At 39.1% G+C, this 20,750-nt stretch overlaps 1 protein-coding gene across 1 annotated transcript; it reads right to left on the minus strand.

The window, feature by feature from the left end:
• Nucleotides 1–1,804: 1,804 nt before the first annotated feature.
• Nucleotides 1,805–16,678, minus strand: LOC122090948 (DNA mismatch repair protein MSH1, mitochondrial-like). Its single transcript, XM_042660725.1, has 8 exons — nucleotides 16,333–16,678; nucleotides 16,197–16,229; nucleotides 15,953–16,091; nucleotides 15,741–15,838; nucleotides 13,672–13,747; nucleotides 13,340–13,459; nucleotides 2,180–2,227; nucleotides 1,805–1,890 (listed from the first exon to the last, which is right to left on the minus strand). The coding sequence occupies exons 1-8, from the start codon at nucleotides 16,455–16,457 to the stop codon at nucleotides 1,822–1,824; spliced, it is 708 nt and encodes a 235-aa protein (XP_042516659.1). The 5' UTR covers nucleotides 16,458–16,678; the 3' UTR covers nucleotides 1,805–1,821.
• Between the last annotated feature and the right edge of the window lie 4,072 nt (nucleotides 16,679–20,750).

The raw sequence follows: 20,750 nt of genomic DNA on the forward strand, positions 1-20,750 counted from the left end.
AGTAGTGTAGTTTCCTGTTCTATTTATGTTTGTGATTGTAATGGTGGTTTATTATAAATATAGTACCGTCCAGTGATAGGAATTAACTCTCTCTCTCTCTCTCTCTCTCTCTCTCTCTCTCTCTCTCTCTCTCTCTCTCTCTGTGTTCTTTCTTTCCTTCGAATCTGATCGACTGTGTGGGTTGGGTTCTCCAAATTTACAATCACCTAATTATATTTTTGTAAGAAAATTCAGGTTACGTTTAGCTCATCACCAAGTCAAAATTTCCGGCCATATGGCCACATGATTGGATCCATATGAAAGAGAACCACATAGATATCTCACCGGTCAAATTTTCTCCAAAATAATTATAGCAAGTACCCAAAACTGAGTCCAAATTGACAAAATTTACAACAATGCCACCAGACTACATGATGTGAAATGGCACTCTTGTCATTTTTGAAACTTTAAACTCACTTTTTAACCACTTCCCATGCTTTTCTTTGAGCAGAAATTTGAAAAATGAGATGGGTGTGGGATCCTCTGGACCATGGGCTCAACCATGTTACCCACTTGCAAGTTTGTGACATATGAAATGTGACCAACTTGTACGGAGATATCTTCTAGTAATCTTCTTGCTACTAAAGATTTTGGCAATACCAAGAACAGAAAACCAACACTAACACACTAGGAGAAGAGAGAAGAGAGAAGAAGAAGAAGGATGGAAGAAGGGAGAGAGAAGACCATCGCTGGTTTAAGAGAGATAGTCCATACAATAGACCACTCTCCCCATATTTCCGTTATAGATAAAATAAACAATTACAATCCCACAAGGACTCCTTGTGGTAGTAGATAAATAATGGAACATTACAATAGCAGCTATAAGAAAACTAACTCAGAAACATAATAGGAGACTAACTAATGACTATTGCAGGAACATGTAACACAATAAGGACATTGTCATTAATGATCAGACAGCATTGTACCACGAGGGTCTGACAAGAATACCCCTACAGTACATAACACTTCCCCTCAAGCTGGATCACATAAATCACACAAGCCCAGCTTGGAACAGAGTTTTTAGAAAGCAGGACCAAACAGAGGCTTAGTAAACGCATCACAGGTCAGGATTCAACATGTTGGATGAGTGCCCCCTCTCCCCCCCCCACCCTCTTTGTCCTTGTCCGCCATTTGGGCTGCTCTTCCGACTTCCGAGCATCCACCATTAGTAAAGCAATTTTATGAATTCCAGCTTGTTTAAGACAGTCTGAGTGAGTGAGAGAGGGAAAAAAAATCCTTTCAAATAACATGAGATTGAGTAAAGCAAAAACAAAGCAGAAACTTTTTTTTCCTGAGTGGGTTTTGGGTGGGTGGGGGGGTGGGGAGGGCGAATGAATAACAGCAATGTCTCTTTTCAAGTAAATTATGTGGAACAGATGCAAACTAGTGGAACTCTAAAGACGGATAAAATCAGAAGTGATAAAATTTTTAATGAAAAATAACCCTAAAATCAATCCTGTTCTAATTCTAATGGCAAATAACATAAAAGGAGCACTGATTTAATCTATAATTTACTTCAATAAATTATATTGCTAGTAAAAAAAAAAAATTTACGATTTCATTAAATAAACAAATTTTCTACTAATTTGCAAACCCAATAGAAATCAAGAGCAGGATGCTTCAAGTTTTCCTTCTATGATCATCAGATGCATTGGGGTTTCGCAGACAAGCACCAAACAAATGGACAGTAACTACACGACCATACAGAAAAAGAGAATCACGATAACTCTAGAACAAAATATTGATAAAGCAAGTTAATAATTCACAGTTATTAATCATTAATTACCCAGATATAAAACGACCTTTACGAGAACGAGCTTGAGTTGGAACCTGAACTTCCTCAACTATGCACTGCAAGAAGCAAATAATGTCAAAACACAGCGCATTACCCCAACTAATCAACCAGTCCCACCAAGAAACACACACAATTAATTGAAGGAAATAGATGAAAACTACAGACTAGAATGAAGAAGAACAATCATCCAAAGATTCACGAATTCAATCAAGGTTTAAGGGAATGTTTTTTATCAAAGCCACAACTAGAAACAAACATGATTTCCACTACAATGAGACATTTACTAAGAGTGTATAAAGTACAACTCAAAACCTTGTATCAGCAAAGAAGAATTTGTTTACTCACAACTGAATAACCACTTCGTGTCAGGTCATCCAGAGTCTGCCGTAAGTTCTGCAACAGAAACATTTAATCCAAAATACACAAAGAATCAGTCAGCCAGACCACTAATAAGAGAGAAAAAGAACTAGAAGAATATACTACATCAGAAAATAATTTGAAAGTGATGGAAACATCTATTAAAAATATAAATCTGATGATTTCAAGAAATTGTGCGGATGAAGGTTAACTTCCAGCAGGCAGCCTTTAGGCTTCCTTTCATCAGGGCCTGTTTCATGTTATGCCACCATTTTTGTATGGTGGTGTGCTGACCGGGTTTACCCAGGAAGGGTGTTTCAATCTTTGAAAGCTAGCGTTAACTTAAATCAAGGAAAGTTAGAAGGCTTTATGACATCTCCAGCCTGCATTACCACATCTTGACCAACGGAAATATTTTGCCTCCATCAGGAAATAAACCTAGAGCTAACTCATCCTAGAAACCCTTGTAGAAAAAAAATACTCGAAGAACTGACCTCTTCAAAAAGAAATTGCATCATAAATGGTGGAAGGGTAACCTTGATAGAATCATCTTTCACTAAATTTCATGTCTATTACCTCTCGGTATTTAGAATTTAGAAAGTAGCGAATGAGATTGGGAGACATGACGGACCTCAGCGCAATGGTAAGGTTGCTCCATTGCGATCTAGTGGCGCAGGTTCAAGACAAGAAAAAGCCTCTCTGCGTAGCAGGGGTAAGGCTGCGTACATTATGACCGTCCTAAACCCCGCAATGGTGGGAGTCTCGTGCACTAGTAGTCTAGTATGCCCTTTGGTGAATGAGATTGAGAAAAATATAAGAAGCTTTTGTTGAATCTATCACTGTTTCAGAACAGCGCTAATCCCTTATTGGGATTAGCTCCATCTGAACAGGTCCGATAGGGGTATACTTGTCCTATCGGACTTGCTTTGCTCCTATTAGGGTTTGGTTATGTATTCTGGGGGCTATACTTGTAATTTCTCACCATATTTTTAATATATACTGTCTAAGAGACCTGCAATCAATTATTCTGGACTGATCGCCGACTGCTCTGTTCTCTGGACTGCTATCGGTCTCTCTTTCTTCTCTTCTCTTTTCTGTTTTCTGATTTTGGTTACAAGGTTTAATATTGCAACATGGTATCAGAGCAGGTCTAAATCAAAACGATTGGCTAAGCACAAACAATCCCTGCTGATTTCAACCTAGCGGTATTCTTTTTCTGGTGTGCAGCCACCTCTTTGCTGCATCTATTACCTGGTTTGACCTAGTTATCATAATATAAGTAAAACTAGGACCTTCCTTTATTACTACTTGCTACGTATGTGTACTGGTTGAGGTCGAGGCTTCTCCCTCCCTTTTTTTTTTATGGCTGCTGCCCCTGTTTGTGGGCTTATTTGCTGTTGATATTGAAGTGCTGTTGTCCGCTGTTGTGCCTCCCTATGCGGCTAGTATTTTGAACTTGACTTGTCCCCTTTCTCAGGCAGAATCGACCCTACACAGCAGCGTCCATCCTTAAGAAAATAAAATTTTTCTTTTTCGGTTCTGTGCTGTGTTAGTACTGCATTGGCTGCTGGTTTTTAGATTTGAAGATCTTCATGGCTGAGACCAAAGAAATGACTACTCCTACTACTACCGCCCCTACTACTGCCTCTTCTACCTCGGACAATATTAATGTCCACATTACCTCCGACAAGCTCAAGGGTAATTCCAACTACCTCCTGTGGGCTCAATCGGTAAAGGTGTATCTGATGGCCAAGGGAAAACTCAAGTATGCCACTTCTAATCCACCTTTATCTTCTGATACTGGTTATGATGACTGGCTGAAGGAGAATGCTCTTATTTTAATCTGGTTATGGAACAGTATGGAACCTGATGTAGCTGCCAATGTCATGTTCCATTCTACTGCAAAGGGAGTATGGGATGATTTGCGTGAAACATACTCTCAGGAAAAGAACATGACAAGAATTTATGATATTTATGAGAAATTGTTTCAATTTCGCCAGTCTGACAAATCTCTTTCAGAGTATTACAGTACATTCAGGAGAATGGTGGAAGAACTCAATGTTTTCCAGCCCTTGACCATTGATGTTGACAAGTTGAAGGCTCAGCGTAATGAATTTTTTGTCTCCAAGTTCTTGGCTGGTTTGAATAATGATCTGAAGGCCGTGAAGGGTCACTTACTTGTGGGTGACACGGTTCCTACTTTGAATGATGCCTATTCCCGGTTGCAGTGTATCACCTCCTCCACCAAGCCTGGTCAGTCTTTCAAAGACAACTCTACTTCTGTTGCTAACCGTGGTCGTGGTCGTGGTCGTGGTCGTGGTCGCGGTCGTGGGGGAGGACTTGGCTCTGCAGGTAGAGGTTCTACTGGACAAACATCTGATCATGCTACTCGACAGTGCACATACTGTGGGAAGCCTAATCATACGGTTGAGACTTGTTGGGAAAAACATGGCAAGCCAGAATGGGCAACCCAGTTGGCCAATCATGCAGTGTCAGATGATGGTACTGACACAGTGTCTCCGGTTGCTACTAAGCCAACACCTTCTTCAGAAGATTCATCTACTAGTTTGCGCGATGACATCAATCAGTTGCTCCGACGCTTGCACACTCTTGAGGCATCCTCTAATACATCCAATGGTGCGTCTACATCCGCTGCTACCGTAGCCCACACAGGCGCCTCAACCCTTCTTACTACTACATCTACCCCCTGGATCATTGATTCAGGCGCTTCTGCCCATATGACTGGTAGGTCATCACTTTTTAAGAATTTTTCTACTAGTTCCAGTTCGAATTCTGTGATTCTTGCTAATGGTGCTTCAACACCGGTTCTAGGTCATGGTTCTATTTCACCTACCTCATCCATAAACCTATCCTCTATCTTACATGTTCCTCAATTTCCATTAAGTCTTCTCTCGGTGAGTCAATTAACTAAGTCGTTAAATTGTTCAATAACATTCTTTCCTTCTTACTGTCTTTCAGGTCCTTCACACGAGGAAGATGATTGGTGGAGGGCTTGAAAAAAATGGATTATATTACCTCAACAGCGGCTGTCCTACCGCTTCTGCTGCTACTACTACTATGGGAGACGTTACTCCCTTCCAATGGCATTGTCGTTTAGGCATTTATCACTTTCTAGGTTACAATTTTAATTTCCTAGTTTTAAGTCTGCTCTTAGGTTAGAGTGTGAGCCTATGACTTGGGAAAACATCACCGTGTGTCTTTCCCATCTCGCTCTGTCTTGTAGTCCGTCTTTATTTTCTTTAGTCCACTCTGATGTATGGGGAGCCTTGCAGAGTCAGTAATAGATTTGGTTTCGGTATTTTGTAACATTTGTGGATGATCATTCCCGCCTTAGCTTTACATGTTAAAGGACAGGTCTGAATTTTTACATGTATTCAAAAAATTCCATAATGAAATAAAGACTCAGTTTGGCATTCATATTAAAATCTTTCGTTTTGATAATGCTTTAGAATATGCTCAAACTGATATTTCTAATTTTTGTGATGCTCACGGGATGATCCACCAAACTAGTTGTGCCTATACTCCACAGCAAAATGGAGTAGCAGAGCGCAAGAATCGGCACCTCCTTGAGGTTGCCCGAGCCATAATGTTGCATATGCATGTCCCTAAGCATTTTTGGTGTGATGGATTCTTAACTGCCTGTCATTTGATTAACCGCATGCCATCTTTTGTTTTGTCCGATAAATCTCCTTTCTCTGTTATGTATCCAAATTTACCGAGTTTTCCCGTTCCTCCTTGGGTTTTTGGGTGTGTGTTTTGTTCATAATTTGCACATACAAGTTGATAAGTTGTCTCCTAGATCTACTAAATGCATATTTTTGAGTTATTCTCATACTCAGAAAGGGTATAAGTGTTATGACCCTACTACTCACAGCAACTTTGTCAGTGCCGACGTGACCTTCTTTGAAGGTACGTCTTTCTACCCTCCTCCTGTGCCCTCGTCCAGTGTAGAGTGGTTTTCTCCCTCTCCTCCACCTATACCCTCACTTATACCCTTCCATGATGCTCCTAGTGCCAGTGACTCCCCTCCTCTATAGGTTTATCAACGCAGGAAGAAGATTGGACAGCCACGTGGTGAGGTAATTACTCCAGATGCTTCACTTCTGCCATTGCTACATCTGGGTAAAAGAGTAACTCGCTTACAGGGGACTATCTAGCATAAGGTCAAAAATAATAAGCTCTAGAACCCATCTAAAGTCTTTCTGTGCCAGCTGCCAACCTAACACACCAAAAAAATATCTCGGTGTATGAGTGCATCAGGTCTTGGATGCCATAGCTAAAACAGGGTGTAAAAATTTCATCATATTAGACTTCTCGGTTAATAATATTCTTTCCAATGTAATGTGAATTAATTTTGCATTGTTGTATACAATTTTTCCATAATCACCAAGTTGTCTATACAACTTCTGTTTTTTTTTTTTTTTTTTTTTTTTTTTTGGATATAATAGGATAGGATCGTGCTTCCCTATTTTTCTTTTTCTTTTTTTTTTCTTTCTTTACTTTTTTTTGGGGTGGGGCGCGGCGTAGGGGATGATAACATTATTCACTGGTGAAGCTCCTCTTCCTCCTCTGTCTGATGACTTACCAATTGCACACAAGAAAGGAATACGTTCTTGCACTCAAAAATCTATGGTTGTGTACCCTATTGATAATTTTGTGTCTTTATCTCATCTTCCCTCTCCTATCCATAGTCTTGCTCTATCTCTTTTCACTAACCCTATACCCCATACCCATAATGAGGCCCTACGTCTCTCTGGATGGAAGGCTGCCATGGATGTAGAAATGGATGCTCTTGTGAGTCGTGGTACCTGGAGCCTGGTAAATTTACCTCATGATAAGGATCTGGTGAAGTGTCGTTGGGTGTACACTATCAAGTATCATGTTGATGGCTCTATTGAGCGGTTGAAGGCCCATCTGGTTGCTAATGAATATACTCAAACCTATGGTATTGATCTCCGTTAGTTAAAACGGAAACAACAAAAAAACATTGTTCGGTACGGGCATGTTTTAAACGGATCAAAACGTGAACAGGACGGTCAAAAATACGGTCAAATACGAAAAAAAGGGGAAAAATAAAAAACGGACGGTACATGTTTTAAACGTCTATATTTAAATAATACGATGTAAAAAAAAGGCAATATATAGACATAAATTGACATATAAGGAACGGTTGGTAAATTCTGTGTGTAGAGGGCACAGTTTATGATTTTTAGACGGAGTTATAATAATATACGAACAAAAAGCTTTTAAATTCAGTTGGCTAAATAGAACAAGGAAAAACAGGGAGTTTCTCTATTCATGACTTGGTACCCAGGACCAGGAGGCCTACCGATAGTCGGCGATCTCCCTTTCATTAATATCCAGCTCCACCGGAGTTTCGCCAAATTGGCTGAGAGCTATGGTCCCATCATGAAACTCCGATTAGGAACCAAGGTATGCATCGTGGTGACTTCACCATCTCTGGCAAAGGAGGTCTTTAAAGATCACGATTCACGACACCATATTCGCCAACCACGACGTGTTAGTGGTGGGGGCTATTTGACATAGTCTTTTCACCATACGGTGACCATTGGCGGATGCTCCGAAAGGTTTTCGTCTCGGAGATGCTAAATCACAAGAGGTTGGAAGCTATGTATGGTTCGTCTCGGAAATGTTAAATCACAAGAGGCTGGAAGCTATGTATGGTCTCCGACGGAATTATTCCTTGCATCATATAACAGCTCATTTAACTAGATCAAAAAATAAAGAAATCAAAAAGGAAAAAAAATCAAAAACCTCTTTCTGCAACAATAGAAACAGGGGTGAAGTCGAATCCGGTGTTTGCGCTCGTCGTCCGTCGTCCGTCGTCGTCCAATACTCACAGGTGTTTCCACTAGCCGTCGTCGTCGTGGATCGTAGAGACGTAGATAACTCCGGACTCTATTGCTGAGCAAGAAAAGGGCACACATGCACCATGTTCACGAGAAACCGATAACAAAGCTCCGATGTTCCAGTCGTCAGTCGTCCATCGTTAGGAGAGAAGAAGAGAGGAAGTGAGAGAATGGTTTGGCAAGTTACTGTTTGAAGTTTCAAATGAAAGATTGGGATTTGGGAATGGGCCGAAATCGAATGGCCGAGAATGGCATGAAGAATGTGAAGTGAAAGTTTTAATTATTTTTTTAATATCCGTTTTTTTACTATTAAAAAACGGATACGCGTTTACAACGCTTTTAAAACTTCAAATTTCCCCCTCCCCGTTTTTTACCGACTTTCTGTGGACAGTTCGGCAAACGGCATTTAAAATGTCAAAAAAACGGTTCGGCATTTAAAACGCGTTTTAAACCCGAATAAACTAACAAAGGTATTGCTTACTTTGAGACCTTCTCCCCTGTTGCTAGACTGAATTCTGTTCGTCTTCTTATTTCTCTTGCTGTCAACTTTGATTGGCCTTTATTTTAGTTGGACATCAAGAGTGCCTTCTTGTATGATGATCTACAGGAAGAGGTATATATGGAGCAACCTCCGGGGTATGATGCTCAGGGGGAGAGTACAGGTCGTGTGTGTCACTTACACAAGGCTATCTATGGGCTTAAACAGTCTTCTCGGGCATGGTTTGACAAATTTAGTGCTACCATAGTTACTTGTGGTTTTTCTCAATGTTATTCTTATCACTTGGTGTTTGTTCGTCACAGAGGTGATAAGCTGGTTGTGTTGGCAGTATATGTTGATGATATTATTCTGACTGGTAATGATGAGGCAGGAATTTATGAGGTAAAAGATCACCTCTAGCACCATTTTCAGACAAAGGATCTATGCCAACTTCATTATTTCCTTGGGATTGGCGTAATCCGCTGCAAGAAAGGGATCAATCTGTCTCAAAGGAAGTATGTGGTGAATCTTCTATCCGATACTAGGATGCTTGCATCCAGACCCGCTGATATTCCTATGAACCCTCACCAAAAGTTTGGTGTGGATGATGGTGAACCCCTCCAAGATGTGCATCAGTACAAGAGCTTGATTGGAAAGTTGATTTATCTCACCGTGAGTCACCCAGACATTTCCTATGCCATTGGAGTTCTTAGTCAATTCATGCAGTCTCCTCAAAAAGCATATTGGGATGCTGCCGTTCGTGTTCTTCAATATTTGAAGGGTGCTCCTGGAAAAGGTTTGATTTATCGTCCTAATTGGCATATGGATCTAGTAGGGTACTCTGATGCTGATTGGGCTAGCTCTGCAAGTGATCGGCGATCTACTACTGGATACTGTACATTTGTTGGAAGTAATCTTATTACGTGGCATAGCAAGAAGCATACTACTATTGCCCAGTCTAGTGCAGAAGCAGAGTACAGAGCCATGGCTCATACCACTGCTAAGTTGATGTAGCTGCGGTCGTTACTCTTGGAGTTGGGATTTCCAATAAATAAGCCTATGAAGACGTATTAAGACAACCAAGTTGCAGTTTACATTGCTAGTAACCCGGTCTTCCATGAGAGGACCAAACACATAGAAGTGGACTGCCATTTTGTTCGTAATGTTTTTCTAAAGAAGCTGATTGAGACTCCGTTTGTTCCTTCGATGGATCAATTAGCTGACATGTTTACTAAGTCTTTGTTTGCTCCTAGTTTTCGCAATGGTTGTACCAAGCTGAGCATGGGTGATGTGTATGCTCCAGCTTGAGGGGGAGTGTTGAATCTATCGTTGTTTCAGAACAACGCTAATCTCATATCAGGATTAGCTCCATCTGGACAAGTCCGATAGGGGCATACTTGTCCTATCGGAATATGCCCCTATCGGACCTGCTTTGCTCCTATTAGGGTTTGATTATGTATTCTGGGGGGTGTACTTGTAATCTCTCACCATATTTTTAATATATACTGTCTAAGAGACCTGCGATCAGTTATTCTGGACTGATCACAGACTGCTCTATTCTCTGGACTGCTATCGGTCTCTCTTTCTTCTCTTCTTCTTCTTCTTCTCTTCTCTTCTTCTTCTCTTTTTTGTTTTCTGATTTTGGTTACAAGGTTTAATTTTGCAACAGCTTTCTTTGGGAACCAGGGAAAGAAGAGAGAAAACATCTTAGAAACTGCGTGACTGTTAGCTTGCAAAAGAGAAATGAAGACTAGGCATAGAAAATAATTTTCAGAACGTTTCTCTTCTAGATAATGAGTGGTTGTGATGATCTCTTCGAACAAAATGTGTTGTGGTGTTTGGAAATTAGGTCCAAGTTATACCATCAAGGATCCAGAGAAAAACTTAGAATCCAACAGGAGAGTATTGAGAGTGTCCTTCACCTAATGACTGATAAGACACCGTTTAGATTGATGAAGAAATGTGGAGAGAACATAGTCGCCATGGCATATAGGCAATCCTTGGCGTTGGAGGATGGAAAAAAATCAAAGCAACACCAACAAGGTGTCCAGGCGTTGCCCTTCCAAGAAAGGGCACTTGGACGCCTAGGTGACACCTTGACAACTAAGGGAGAATGAGCTTTCAAAGAGATCTGTTGCAGGGAAATTTTCTTGAACACAATCTTCCATAAATTTTTATCCAATTTCTAATGGCAAAAACAAGTGATCCCCCTAAGACCTTCGTTAGAGCCTACAATAAGGAGAGGCTTACAAATAGAGTGATGGATAGCATTCACCTGCTCCTAGATCACCTTCAGCTTCGAGAATTCTTCATTTTTTTATGGGAACTATGATTAGGCATTGTGGACATTAAATAGCGATGGTTCTGCTAAATCAGCATATCATGGTCTCCTTCAGACTACTAAGAGGATGAGCCAGACACACAAAGAAGCCTTTTCCATTTATAAGTGAAGGCCCCCTCTCTCTCAATAGGGCGCATGTGACCTGCCTGTCTAGAAGTAAGGCATTATGCTAGGAAATTACCTGTAACAAGGTTATGACCTGTTATATGTTCCATAGGACTATAGGAGACAATGTGCCTCATTTGCAAAGAGGATGGAAAGCCAGCAGAACACCTCTTCATCTTCTTTCCTTTTGTTGCCCAAGTATGGCAACGTCTCTCAAGATCCAAGGACATGAAGAAATGGTATGGTTCTTGGCCTATGGCACGTGGCCCCATTTGGTATTTGGTATTTGGCAAAAGGCAAACTCTGATGGAGGAGTGTAATAATATTGTCCTGGTAGGTCATTAATTCGTTATTTGAGAAAATTCAAGTATACACTGGTTAGCCATATATGTAACAATTGAGCACCTTGATCTTTGCAAGGTATTCCAGGGATCTCATTGCTGGAGTTCTGTCCCCAACCTTCAATTGGTTTGGTTAAACTGAAGGTTGATGGTTCCTCCCTTTACAATGTGAGTGCATTAGGTACTGGTGGTGTAGTTAGAGATAGGGAGGGGCAAGTTGTTAAGCGTATTCCACACTTAGATGATGGTAGAGCTGTAAGCCTGAAACCATTGATTTTTTCTCGGATTCTGTGGAAAAAGAGAAGGTTCTAGATAAATGTAGTTGGATGTGTAAGGTGGATGATAGTCCACAGGAGATACAAAGACCTGATTAAACATTGCCACTGTCTACCATTATCGCTGAATGTTTCCTCTATTTCCAAGGTAAAGTAGTCTAACCAAGGATGTGTTGTGGGCATGCTTATCAGTCACAGTTTCAATGGATGGGTAAATGATTTGGCTCTAGTTCTCTTTGAATGCAGGGGCTGGTAATCCTACCAATTTAGGGATCTTCCATTGTAAGGCATGTAATCTTGTTCTTTGATGAGAAACTCTTGCTTTTTCAGTCTTTCTCATCAATACAAGCTGTTGCTTGTCAAACAAATTATAGTATTTAAGAAAAGCATACTGATCTATTTTTAGAAGAAAAACATATGGACTATAGCAACACATTAGCAAAAAAAAAGTTCAGAAAGGAAAGCATACTGACCTATTTTTAGAAGAAAAACATATAGACTATAGCAACACATTAGCTAAAAAAAAAGTTTAGAAAGGATAATGTGACAATTGAAAGTTGAGATATCAATACAGCAATAACCAGCAGGTCAAACTTTAGACCGTTACCTAAGTCCCATTTATAGAAAGAGAGAAAATTCTTAACATCATTTCGAAAGCAATTGCCACACTTGACGGTACTTTGCCAGTTCTCCTTTGAAGTATGGTGTTATATTCTGAAGTTGGCTGGGGACGAGTTGGCTAATGCCAAACATTTTAATCTATGAAAATTTAGGAAGAGTCAAGGATTTAGTAAAAGGGAAAGAAAAATGTGGTGCTCACTGTTAGAAGCGACTCCTTGAAGCATCAGGCAAGATAGGAATACCAGAGCCTTCATTAATTATCATGAACCAGCTGATAGGGTGGCTTGAAGAGAAAATGGAAAACTCCTTTTATCAGCCTCTTACCATTCACAGTTCTGGAACATGCAGACTTCTGAAACTGGAAGAGCGTAATCTATAACTCTTCTATAGAATGATGTCTTATGCCATTTTTAACATATAACCTCTGCTGGAACCATGTTATAATAGGGAATTTGTTTTTTTTATAAGAATCTTTGATCAGTTAAGAAAAACAGTTATGCAGCATGAAAAAATGGTTCAAAGTTGAAGACAACAACAGCTTATGATAAGGTCACAACCCTAAAGTTTTGGAGAAAGCACCCTCTACCCCTTTTGTTGTCCATCATCCTGGTAGTCGGCACTTAGCCAAAGCCTTTAGCACAGGGGAGAAGAAGACCATCATGTCATACTTAAGTATGCTGATGAAAAAATCATCATTTTGGGAGGCTTTGATGAACCCAAGCAGTTAATGTTCCTTTAAAAAATGATCCAGGAATTCATAAATATACTGAAGCAGATTTAAAGCTTCATGTAAAACAACAATGAGTATGTTTGATAGCTTCCTGTGGCTGGTGGAATGTACTGAAGGAAAGAATGAAAAGCTTTTAAGATAAAAACAAATTGAAATAAGAAATTTCACAATATGGTTTGGAACACAATAGGTTTCAGAAATTAGGAAGTGAGAATCGTCTACTGAACCCAACTTTAACAGGAACCCCTGGCTGCCCACATTCAACGAGTAAAGAGGGGAAACTCAAAAAGTGTGTTTCAGAGTGGATGTAGTGTCTTATTCAACTAAGGAGAAACTACCACAGAAATAACAATGAAAATCTAATACCATCACAGGGCAGCCAGCTCTTGGAACACTATCTGAATGCAGACCACCAAAAGGATTCAAACCGGCATGCTCAACAAGAAGGCAAGCATCAATCCCAATGGCTTCATAGAACTCACCCACCTGGAAAGAAATTTTTTACAGTATTAGACTAACTGGCCCAAGATGGATATATAACACAGAAGTCAAAACAGAGGAATTTTCTGAGACATAATGGAACTCCCCAACAAATTAAACTTCTGGAGAAAACAGAAAATAATCATATCACCATCAACACTGGACCCCTGCCAAAAAAATTGTGGGGGAGGGGGGTGGAGAGATAAAAGAGAGCATACCCTACAGAGTAAAACTTCACGTGGAAATCTTGATTTAAATTGCAACATTTCCCAGTTGAGCGTTCCTTCTTTCAAACTACATTAAATCCAAATTAAAGCATGTGTTAATAGAATTTAGGAACTGATGGGACCAGAGAAGCCAAACACACACAAAAAAATTTCTAAGAACATATTTCTGTTAAATGCGATTGGCGCTAACAATAGAATAGACAAAACCATAATAAAGTTTTTAATGCATGTTTTTATTTAGAAGAAATGTATAAAACATGTGAGTAATCACAATCAGTCGGGAAAAAAATTTATCTGGAAGATATTTTTGCAACTCTTCTCTGGAAGCTTGTGTTTGTCATGAAATCAAATTATTAGCATGTTTAACATAATCATTTCAAATTGAAATCCTTTTTTTTGGGTGAGGTATGGGGTAGATAGAGACAAACAAAGTTACTGATATAAGAAAGTACATAATATGCATCAAAGGAGGTGAAACTTTCCCCCCACCCACCAAAAAAAAATGAATAACATATGAACAATACATAAGGAAGAAAGGAAATTGAAGCTGGAAAACGATTTTTCAGTTCTCCCAAAATCTAGAATTACCAACAACAAACTTAGCCTTATCCCAACTTGTTGGGGTAGGCTACATGGATCCAAATAAAACATTGTAGGGGAAACTGAGCTCTAAACAGAAAAGGGAGATGAAGGATAGGAAATGAGTATGAGAAATGAAAAAATGAAAAATGACAAATGAAAGATGAAATAAGAGAAAAAAAGGCACAACTCAGCAAGTCAGGAGAATCTTAGCTAAATGTGATTGGCTACATGGATCCTTGCTCTCCAATAGGCTCTATCCGAGGTCATACTTGGTACAAGACCCAAACTGTGCATGTTATTCCTCACAACTTCTCCTATGGTCAGTTTAGGCTTGCCTCCTCTTTTAGCTCCTTCAATCAGAATCATATCACTGCTCCTTACTAGAGTGTCCCTAGGCCTCCCAAAAGCTAGAATTACCAATCAGGAAAAATTATTTCAGTACAGATAACCATTCCATCAAGGATCTCCCAATTGCATAAAGGAGGAACACTTACTCTCAATCAGCATTTCAGTTCACAGTATTGGACAATATCAGGTCTAAATCGGTCAAAAAAAAAAAAAAAGCTTTCTGGCCAATCCAGCTGATGCGGATCAGTTAGGTATCGGTATCGACCATGACCAATACTGATACGAATAGGCCGATACAGCCTATCTGATACCAATACCTAAAACCGTGTTCTCAACTTCTTTAAAAAATCTGCAGTTTCTTTCAAAATTTTACAAGGGACTGCAGGTGGGACCATCCTCCAATAACTCTCACCAAATTTCCAAAAGAGATCACATGCAATGAAGAAAACTGCATCTTAGTATCCTTCCAAGTTATATTGGAAATTCCAAATGGGAACTATAGTTATGGAAACAGAACCATAGCCACATCAGAATAAATGCAAAATTGTTTGAAAATTGCTTCTCTTTTTTGCTAAAAAAACACATTTAATTTCCAATTTAGCAAAGGAGACACCAATCAATAGGCAAAAATAATCAAGAGCAATCACTTTCCAAGGAGGTGTTGTACATTGAAACTTTTCCTTATAGTTCACTATTGAAACTTTCCCTTATAGTTCACTATCTAAAATTTTGTCAAAGTAAACTACTACAACTTCACGAAGTCATAAACTCCATCCCTCTTGGTGACAAACTTCTTCTACAACGTGGGTTCCAAACCACCATCCTATCACTAACCGAGAAAATCCTCCATCAATCACAATGCTTTTATCGATTCCCAATCTATAGAATCTCACATATAGGCATATAGCTCTTTTGTTATCCCAACAAATAATAATATTAAAGGAAACAGATGATGCACAAGGGAGAATACATAACCAGAGGAGTTGGTCATTCCACCAACAAAATCAAGGACAAAATTACACAGGACTTGGGGATTCTTCTTTGTCTGTCTGTGCTACGGGATGGGGAGAGGGAGATTTTAGGATGTTCATACGCAACGATGTAGCTAATTTGACAAAGGGGTGTCTCACCTCCCATTTTTTAGGTTAACATCCAGACCAAGCAAATTGGTGAATACAAGCCTTTTAACAAGCTGAATGGTAGAAGGCTTTCTGCAGGTCTGCAGCCTCTGCAATTAGAAACCATGGCAACACAGAAATCACAGTTACACCATTACCCGAGTAGAAAACCATGCAAATATGTGGCCAACGGGTAATGTTATCAATGGAACCCGTCTACATACCTCCTGCCACCACATTATGTGAGAAAGATCTTTTTCCCCGAGAAGGGGTTTAGATTCCTTCAATTTTTTAGCTGCCGATTTTGTGGTTCCTCTCAAAACATTCGGCACTCTCACAGACTGAAACCGCTGCCTTTGTTTGCTGCAACAGCAAAAAAAGTGAACGAACCCTCACGCCTCAAATGCTAAACCCATCAAAACCCGCAGTAGAAATCATGAAATGAGAATAAATAACCGAATAAATTACCTCTTAACTGTACTGTGGTACCTAACACAACAACTGCATTGAAGAAGTACACGATCTGTCAAGCTTGCGAAGCAGAATGTAACACATAAAATCAAATAGAATAAAAGCATAAAAAAGAGAGAGAGTGTGTGTGTACAGTGAAAGTGTTGTTGAAGTGAGTGAAGCAGATAGTCGTTTGTTAACAGGAGAACGAAGCATAAGAGGAAGAGAACGCCATCGCGGCAGCGAAACGAGGACATTTTTTGTTGTTATCCACTGCATGGTGTTCCTGCTAATGCACTCGATTTTGCCTCTTCTTCTTCTTCTTCTTCTTCTTCTTCTTCTTCTTCTTCTGTAGCAGGGAGTGAAGAAACTACCGGTTAGGGCTTACAAGTGGGTTTTGAGTGAGTTTCAGAACCTGACTTCGCTCTTCCCGCCAGAAGGCAACGGAAAAGCCGAAGCGCCTCCGACAAGATTCTTGGCGAGTGTCAATCTAGCCATCCAGTGGTAAAAGCGGGGGTAATAATCTTTCAGTGGGGTGAATTGCAAATTGAAATTGAATCAAAATTTTTAAACCGGAAGTGATAAACCGTTCGTTAATCAGTTCGATTCTAATTTAAATTTTATTAAATAATGCATTCTGATTTTTGAACCAATAAAAAATGAGAGGGATAGGTATGCCACCTAAGTTAGCCGACAACATCAATTGGGGTACATGATGGGGATCATTGAATAATGAAATATGGTTCATTTCAAAAGGGGTAAGAGAGAGAGAGAGAGAGATACACAATAGGTGCTAGCATATGGTATACTGGGGGCATACTCAACATTTTCCCAACTGATCAGTCTTTACATAGGTTCTCTTGTATTTTTATACAAGATTTACATCATGTAAATTTTGTTTGAACTGTTTTTTTATTTCTTAGGTAAGAATTTGGGCTTAGACGTCGTGGTTCAAGTCATAGTAGCCCTCATATATTGTAAGTTGCGAGTGAAGATAATAAACAAATTAGAGCTAATCTATGAATAGCATCAATATATGATAAGCTGTGGGGATGAAAAAAAAAATTTATTTGAGATGCCATGGACATATGCAATATAGACCCTTGAATGTACCAATGCTACAAAACGGTAAAGACATGCATAAGGAATAGTAATAAGTACGGCTATAAATAAAGCTAATTAAAGTATAATTATCTATGTAGATGACCTCTTTTAGTTTGAATAAGGCTGAATTATTGTTGTTATTGGTCATAATTTCAGCCTAGTATCATTGTTCAAGCCTAATAATCATATAGATTACTACAAGGCTAAATATTGTAGCTCACTTTTTAGCTCAAAAGACGTTGTCTTTAGCATGGAAGATAATTTGGTCATATTCCACCCATTGGCTTTTGACTTATTTAAATAGGAAACCTTGAGTTGCTCGTGGTATGATCATCAATCATATTCTTCATAATTGGGGATTGCTACTTAGTTGTGTGTCATTGCATCAACATGAAGATCAACTAAATGAGGTGATAGACACAAACACTATGACAGCCTAGTGGTGGTAGCTTCGGCTTTGGGAGCCGGCACCCAGGGGAGGAAGTCTTGGGATCAAACCCTATCATACGCATCGTGTGAGTGTGTGTGTGTGTGTTTTATTTATTCTGTACCCGCCAGTGGGTTGCCTAAATGATTAGGACGAACTGTGGATTGTGTGGATTAAGTGCATAGTTTTAAGTTCGATTCCTCATATATGCATCTGTGATTTAAGTGGAGATCATGGTGGTGGATTGCTGTGTTAGTCTCCCAAAGGATTAGCCTAGGCATCCAACCAAGTAGCATGGTGGTATTTTTGCCACCCCATGTCTGGTAGGGATGCATGACCATGTAAGGATCTTTTTTCATATTCTCATTTTCCCAAAAACCATAACTTTTATTGGACTTTAAAAAGCAAGTTCTTCCCCATTGCGCCCAAAAACTACTCATCCAAATCAATAATAAAATAAAAACCCGTTTGACCAAATAATTTATTAACTGATTTCGATATGAGATATTATAACCAATTAATAAATGATTCAGTTATGATTTTCTACTTTTCATCACTAGAACCAAACTACTTAATTGAAACCAAACTGTTAAAACATCTTTAATCGGGGCAATTTTGTAGTAACAATGCGATGTTTTATATGAAACTGGACTGATTTCTTTCCTTGATCATCAACCTTCAATCTATTTAAGGATAGATTGGCTACTATGATTGATGGTTGATTATGATGGATGAGAACCGTATATTAAGCGTAAGCCTGTTGCATATATAACGCCCCCAATATTGTGAATATTAATATTACAAAAAAATTGATGCAAGACGAAGGAGGTGGGCTTATGACCACTGCCTTATCTAATATAGCCAGTTATTTCGGGAGATACATTTATGGGTCCTAAACCTTGATCTTTGCCATATTTCAAATGAGTAGAAATCTATAAAATGTGTACAACCCTGAGTACAACCCTTGCATTTCTCAAGCTCCTTCGCCTAGGGAATAGAAAATTATGATACTCACACGCTTACAATAAAATGTATTTATCCTTGTTTGGACCCTAGCATATTGTCTTGGCCCGTCACTTTCAACATTTTCTATATGAGTTCAATTTTCTAATCCAATGTTGGAACAATGAATTCATGCTGTCCAAATAGGAGAATGCGACGTTTTCATCATGTATGGGCTTAGCATTCAATCATTGTATTGATATGGGTTTAGTTGGATGGAGTCCAATATGGGAAATGATCTCCCTAATGGGTTATGGGTTTTTTAGTTAATCCAATCTGATGTGTAAAATATTGTTATTATGTGTGGGGCTATTAGCAATGAGGTCTTATTATGAGAGATGTCCAATTGTTATTTGTTACAAGGTTGGTCCCTACTTTTAGTCTAAAAATTAGTAGCCCTAGCCGTCGTAGAGAAGAGTATAGACAAGATCAATAGAGAAGATATGAGCCAAGAGGATTATCTCTTTTAAACGATATAGATCCAGATATAAGTTTATTATCAAATATTGTGTATGTTGATTTCATGTTCAATGATTCCTTATGTTGATTGTATGATTAAATTCTAACATCAATAATCACCTGTTCAATGGAATGCTAGATCTTCGATATACTGCTATGTTTCTTTTTTTTTCCAAATTTTCCAGACAAAAAGCGTGTAAAACAAGAATGTTCTTGGGGGTTTGAAATATTGTGTATTCATCTAACTTGTACTTCGGATGAAAATTCTTATCGGGATAATCGATTTGTCTAGTTCACATCCCTTACTTTATTCTATAGGTCATTTCCAATTGGATATTTCCGCTTATTTCATTCTTTGGCTCTCATCTCCCCTCCCTCTCCTCTCAATTTGTAAATGGAGGATTGTACACTTTACACTAAAAGAAAATAAAAAATATTATAATCTAACGATTCATAAATGAAGTTTTTGTTTTTTATGTTAATAAGATCCATGAATGGTACATTCATAAACCTTTAGTGTAGCAATAATTTTGGGAAAGTACAAGATTGGACAATATAAGGTTTCGGTTCACCAAATTAAATCTCCCCTCCCTCTTGCATTCATTGGTCCTCACAGATGCACATGAATCGCACTCTCCCACATGAAATATTTCCCTTTGTCAAGATTGCACAATATTGGATTTGAATCTATAAAACTAACTCAATACAATAGGGGTATCCATCGGTATGGCCTAATTGGACTTCTTCACTTTAGGATCTTGCATTGTGACTTACATGTTTAAGTAATCAATCCTCATATGTTAGACATGATCCCATTTATGAACAGTCGAATAGGTGCCGATCTTTAATCGGGGTACTAACAATTGGCCTAAAGAGCCTTAGTCAGGCTTTAAACGAGCTAATACAACATTTATCTAAACAGACTATAACCAGGCTGTAAAAGATCTTTAAACGAGCTCTAAGTGGGGCATAAGAAATGTTGGGCTATTAATTGATCGGTCTAGTTGGGTGTCTATTGAGCTGCATAGCCATGTTTATTAATCAGGGCCATGGTTTCAAGTATCGATATCTTATTTGCCATATCGTATCGGTATGGTTGAGATCGATCCCCGATCCTTGACTAGTTCGGATTGATTCATTGTATCATTTCAGGGATAAAACAATAAAAAAATGTACTCTTTTTTGAAAAGCAAGGGGTAAAAGTGATTGATACCCATCGATCCTCTCCTCTAGACCAATTATGATGCTGATACCAAGAACTAAATCCATGATCAGGCAGATAGGTTTGGGCTTTATACAGTCGGACTAGGTCAGACCTACTGATCCGGGCTTTTCTTTTATTTTTTTATGAATGATCCGGGCTTGTGATTGACACCCCTAGCTAAGAAGACACTATTCATCCCTAGACTATGTACAATTTTTGACAGTTTTACCCTTGACTTCCATCCCACGGTCCCACTCCCACCCCACCTCTGCAACACGCCCTCCCTTTCCCGCTCTCCCGCTCCCTTTTCGGAATTTCAAGTCTCAATCTTATAGTCTCACCAGATGGTGATTTCTCTCGTGTTTGACTCTGCGGC

The sequence above is a fragment of the Macadamia integrifolia genome, chromosome 10 (assembly GCF_013358625.1).
Source record: "Macadamia integrifolia cultivar HAES 741 chromosome 10, SCU_Mint_v3, whole genome shotgun sequence".
Classification (NCBI taxonomy): domain Eukaryota; kingdom Viridiplantae; phylum Streptophyta; class Magnoliopsida; order Proteales; family Proteaceae; genus Macadamia; species Macadamia integrifolia.